Source organism: Clupea harengus, chromosome 19 (genome assembly GCF_900700415.2).
Source record: "Clupea harengus chromosome 19, Ch_v2.0.2, whole genome shotgun sequence".
NCBI lineage: Eukaryota > Metazoa > Chordata > Actinopteri > Clupeiformes > Clupeidae > Clupea > Clupea harengus.
The window spans coordinates 7,948,832-7,953,831 of NC_045170.1; the positions used below are offsets into that span (position 1 = coordinate 7,948,832).

At 43.6% G+C, this 5,000-nt stretch overlaps 1 protein-coding gene across 3 annotated transcripts in view; it reads right to left on the bottom strand.

Annotated features, from left to right (window-relative positions):
- Positions 1 to 5,000, bottom strand: part of arhgef1a (Rho guanine nucleotide exchange factor (GEF) 1a) — a 49,836-nt gene that overhangs the window by 33,755 nt on the left and 11,081 nt on the right. For all 3 annotated transcript variants that reach the window (XM_031586689.2, XM_031586688.2, XM_031586690.2), the window contains exon 7: positions 4,559 to 4,664. In XM_031586689.2, coding sequence (XP_031442549.1) covers positions 4,559 to 4,664 — 106 coding nt within the window. The remainder of the gene's footprint in view (positions 1 to 4,558; positions 4,665 to 5,000) is intronic.

Genomic DNA, 5,000 nt, shown 5'->3' on the forward strand with positions numbered 1-5,000 from the left:
CTATTGCGGCATGTAACGGTGAATTGGATAAGGAACTGGACTTTGCGTCTTTGCGCATGCTTGAGATCCCGCCGCCCTCCTCCCTCCCTCCCTGCCAGGTCGTGACCCGGAAGACGAAAGAGACGATACGTTGTCTCGACTGTTCATACTAATGACACGTTTATTTATGAATATCCTGCAGACTGTCTCACAAGCTTATTCTTGTTGACTATGAACAAACATAACAGAAGAGGTCCGAAGATATGAGTACCTTTACAACCCCTCCTTAAAAACGTATAAGGACGTTCAAATTACGATACTTATGTGGTGCCAGTGTTGACAAAAACGTTGACTGCGACTGTTTGGACAGAACGCGCTAATTCACCGAACAAATACTTTCATATTAATTTCCCACCACTTGTTAGTCATGTCATCCATTCATATCAATGTGAATCAATCAATACTAATACATCTTTAACTGTGATGTGTTTTTGTTTCATTTCACAACGTATTTACTGTATAATCAACGATAGCAGGTGCCCGCTTGTAAACAGTCCAGATTTTATTTGCTTAAAACACACAGCAGTACTGTCAAATCAGAAAGCAAATCAGCTGTCAAAGGGCTGTTACCTGACCAAATACCTTTCAAACTCGGTGATAGTATTCACAACTAATTTGTTCTTCTTTCTATCAAATATGATGAAGTGTGGTCCGCGACGGCCACAAGTAAATTATTGCGACATTTCTAACATACAACTCAGAACGAAGAGAACACAGCCAGTAGTAGCCTAATCTAATAAAGAGTTGCCTAATCTATTAACAAGGTCATGGATTGGTGGCTTAAGACAGGAACTATGAAAAGAAAATTAAATGAGAAAGCCTCTAACAAGTGGTTCAGCCTCATTGGGAATTATCTCGCCGCGGAGTTGCATTCAAAACACTGTGTTTTTCTCCCGCTGAGACAGCAAGATGATAACTAGGCTATATTCTGTGTTGTGTGACGTTGGATAATGACAGCTCTTAATTATGAAAAGTTGACTACTAGGATGGCTGTATTAATGCCAGTGGGCTAGCCTACTGTTGGTAGTGAAATACTGCGGTCAGTATGCGCATCGTTGTGTTTTGAGATGTGAAACACTGCTTTATAGACAATAACGATCATACACTCCCATTGCACTCAAACAACCACACTCAAACGAGGAGATATTGTATCAATTAGCCTATTAAGTAGGCTACTGTATTTATTGATTGCAAAGAGTTCAACGTTACAGCAACATAACTTTGCTCCGGTCGCTAAATCTGATATATCCGTGCGCATCATCGCTCTCCCTCTCTCTCTCTGCCACACCCACCCTGTAACCTACGTGTTTATACATTATAGAAGCAAGACCATTATATTGTAACAAATCACGGAAGCGTGGTATATTTGTTATGGCTTTTTATTAAACACTAAAACACAACACACTGTCACAATGGCACGGGCTTTATGCCCTGGTGCAAGTAACCACGAACAGACTGTGCTACCGTCACCCACCTGTATAAGCTCTGTCCCAACACAGAACAACGACATGTAATTAGAACGGTAAGGAACATATAGGGGACGTCGTTGAGCTAGTGCATCACATAGAGTATAACAGTATGCGCCCGCTGCACGGCATTACGGGGCGACTATGCTGGTTTAAAGTTAATGCTTGTGAAATCAGCTGTCACTCGGCTATTACCTGACCAATACCTGTCAAACTCGGTCATAGTATTCACAACTAATTTGTCCTTCATTCTATCAAATATGATGAAATTTGGTATTGTACCCGTGAAGCAAGCCTGAGTTAAGTTCTGTTCGGTTATCTGGCGCTGAAAAAACCCACGAATAAGTACTGTCAAATCAGAAAGCAAATCAGCTGTCACTCGGCTATTACCTGACCAATACCTGTCAAACTCGGTCATAGAAAAATATCATGAATGCATATTTATTACAATGGGGAAACTATAAAATCGGAGTACGGACAACTAATGCCCAGCGTTGACGATGCAGATATAGAGCTGGAAACAGCTAAATGAGCTACAGCCCAAATGCAGTGAGCTTTATCAAGCCCTGGAAAGTTCGGCACATTTGCCCGTTTCCACAGCGTCTGCTGAGCGGTCATTCAGTACAATGGGGCGTCTTAAGACATATCTTACGAAGTACGATGACTGACAAAAGACTGACTGGACTTGCTCTCATGAATATTCACACAGATTTGGAAATCGACAGCGAAGAAGTACTAAAACAATTTGATGCAACTGGCACAAGGGCAATGCGTTTAGGCTGTAACCCATTATTTGCGCGCGTGTGTGAATGTGCGTGCGTTTCTCTCGCCTTTTATCTTTCACCTTTGAATAATGTAACTTATAAACACATCGGCCTGGCAGAAAGAAACAAACAAACAAACAACCCAAGAGGCAACACGCATTTCTGGACCGATGAACAGACGCGATTCATGCTCAATCAACTGTTGTTGTTATTGGTAGTGGTGAAGAGGTCAAGCGGAAAGGGCTGTATCACCACTAGTTGTAATAAAAACAGCGCCACCTATCGTATCGGATATGACATGCTTTCGGCCAATGATTCGATTTATTCACTGCCATGTACATTGGGATAATAGCACCTACCCTCGAAAGAAAGCATAGTCCGACTAAGCAAAGATTCGAATTATACCATCATGTAAACACACTGAGTGAGACAGTGAGAGGGTGTGTGTGTGGTTTTGAGAGGAAAAACAGAAAGAAAGATGAGTGTGCTTGTGTGTGATGATGTTTGTGTACAATTCCTTTGACCTCTGAGCTCCTCAAGATGCCACAGGGTCACGATGAGCAGCAGAGAGAAGTGGGAGTCGTCTTAGTCACCGTGAGGAAGTGCCTCTGCTGGTCTGGAAGCTCTGCTCGAGTCGTTAAACACACACACACACACACACACACACACACACACAAGCACACTTACATCCTGGCCTCGTGCGATACAGACACACTGAAACAGAACACACACACGGCCACCTTACAGAGCACACACACAGAAACCTCACACAACACACACACACACACACACACACACACACACATACACACACACACACACACACACAGCCACCTCACAGAACACACACACAGCCTGACAAATCATCTTCACTGGAGGGAAAACTAAATTAATTTTGGCTCTCCAGCAGGGGTCTAACTATTGAAACTATCTTTGGGGGAAAAGAGGCTAAATTCCACTAAATTTAGTCTCTCTGAGACGTCAGGCCGACTGGAAAGGCCCTGACCGTGTTTCAGACAGTGACTCACTCACTCTAATCAGGCCGGTGAGGTGCACCCGGAGTTCTGACACAGAGCACAGAGCACCGAGCAAGGAGCACTGCACAGCTGGTGACGCAACAGAGAAGCAGCGGATGTTAGCGGTGATTCACAGACAGAGGGAGGGAGAGAGAAAGAGGGAGAGAGAGGGAGAGAGAGAGGGAGAGAGAGACAGAGAGAGGGAGGGAGAGAGAGAGAAAAAGAGGGAGGGAGAGAGGAAGGGAGGCAGGAGAGGATGGGAAAAAGTTTGGAGACTCATAAGGGAGGGGTGAGCCTGCATTTCCTGCCACCGCTGACCTGGTCTCACTCTGCCCCCTGAGGGGCTTTCCTGGTATTGCAGCAGATCCTCTTAGGTAACTATAGTTCCTAACATAAAGGTTATACCTGAATAAGTACAATTTCGCTTAAATGTTGGTCACTTTACGAGAGAAAACTGAGACTTTGAGAGACATTGTTTGGGACTCATTTCTGGATGCTGACCCACTGGCCCCGACACTCCACAAGATAAGGGAGTGGGCAGGAAGTGTGTGTGGGTTGGGCTCAGAAACGTATCATCCTCCGAAGCTTCTTTCCACAGAAAAACTGTGTCCACGAACACAATAGCCCAAGACATAGAGGAATAATTCCCATTGGCTGAACTGAACACCATCAGTGTGGTTACATAAGCGCATGATGATGATGATGTGTGTATTCGTCAAGCTATAAATGTCAAATCACTCCGCTGGCACAACACCTTGAGCAAAATGAGCTTTGTCAAAGTACAAACTGCAGCTACTACACAGGACATCAGCAGCCATGATGGTCAGGTTGAATGAGGATGAATGAGGCAACCTACATTTATATTTAGCATAAGACATGCACGTAGACCACAACAGGATATAAGGTGAGGTGTGGAGGTTGTTGTTTAAAAACTAAATACAACTCTAGACTCTAGAAAATAACCTAGGCCTAGGCTTATTAGTTAGATCTTTTTGGGTCCAAAATTCTGAAGTCTGGGTATTTACCTATATTTTTTTAATTTTTTTATATGCATCTGTTTTCTAATGTCTTTTTTTAATGTCTTCTAAATCACTTTGGACAAATGCTAAATACTATAACAAAAAGCCATAACATGTACAAAATAAAATGTAAAAACAGTTCTGGAGAGAATACTGTCAGAAAAGCCTCAGTTCCCAGACCCTGGGCAGACCTGGCTGGCCTAGGCAGTGTGTAATTACTGGTGACAGTGCTGTGCTCTGGCTTTGGGTGTTACCTTGCCTCTGCGGATGGACATCTTGCGCAGGAAGCTGAACGTGCGGCCCAGAGCGCCTCCCATCAGCTCTTCCCTTTCCTCTTCCTCTGCCACATCACTGTCCACACTAACACAACACACAACACACACACGCATTTTAAAAAACGAACACAAACACAGACAGACACACGCACATACACAAATAGTGCAACAAACTTTGTCTGTAGTCTTAGAGACCAAGACGTGACTCTGGCACTTTTTGATGTCGGTACACTATCTGGACACAACTTGTTTAAAGTATGACATTGAATGCTTTTGAGAAGTCTGGACTGGTTTTTAAATGGTTCAAACTCCATTTTCTAGTCATCAGACGCCACATTCTGACCAGATTTGCACAAGGTTGTGTCCAGGCATGTATTTTACAGTGATAAACATGGCTTTATGAGACTGGCCAGTCTGAACT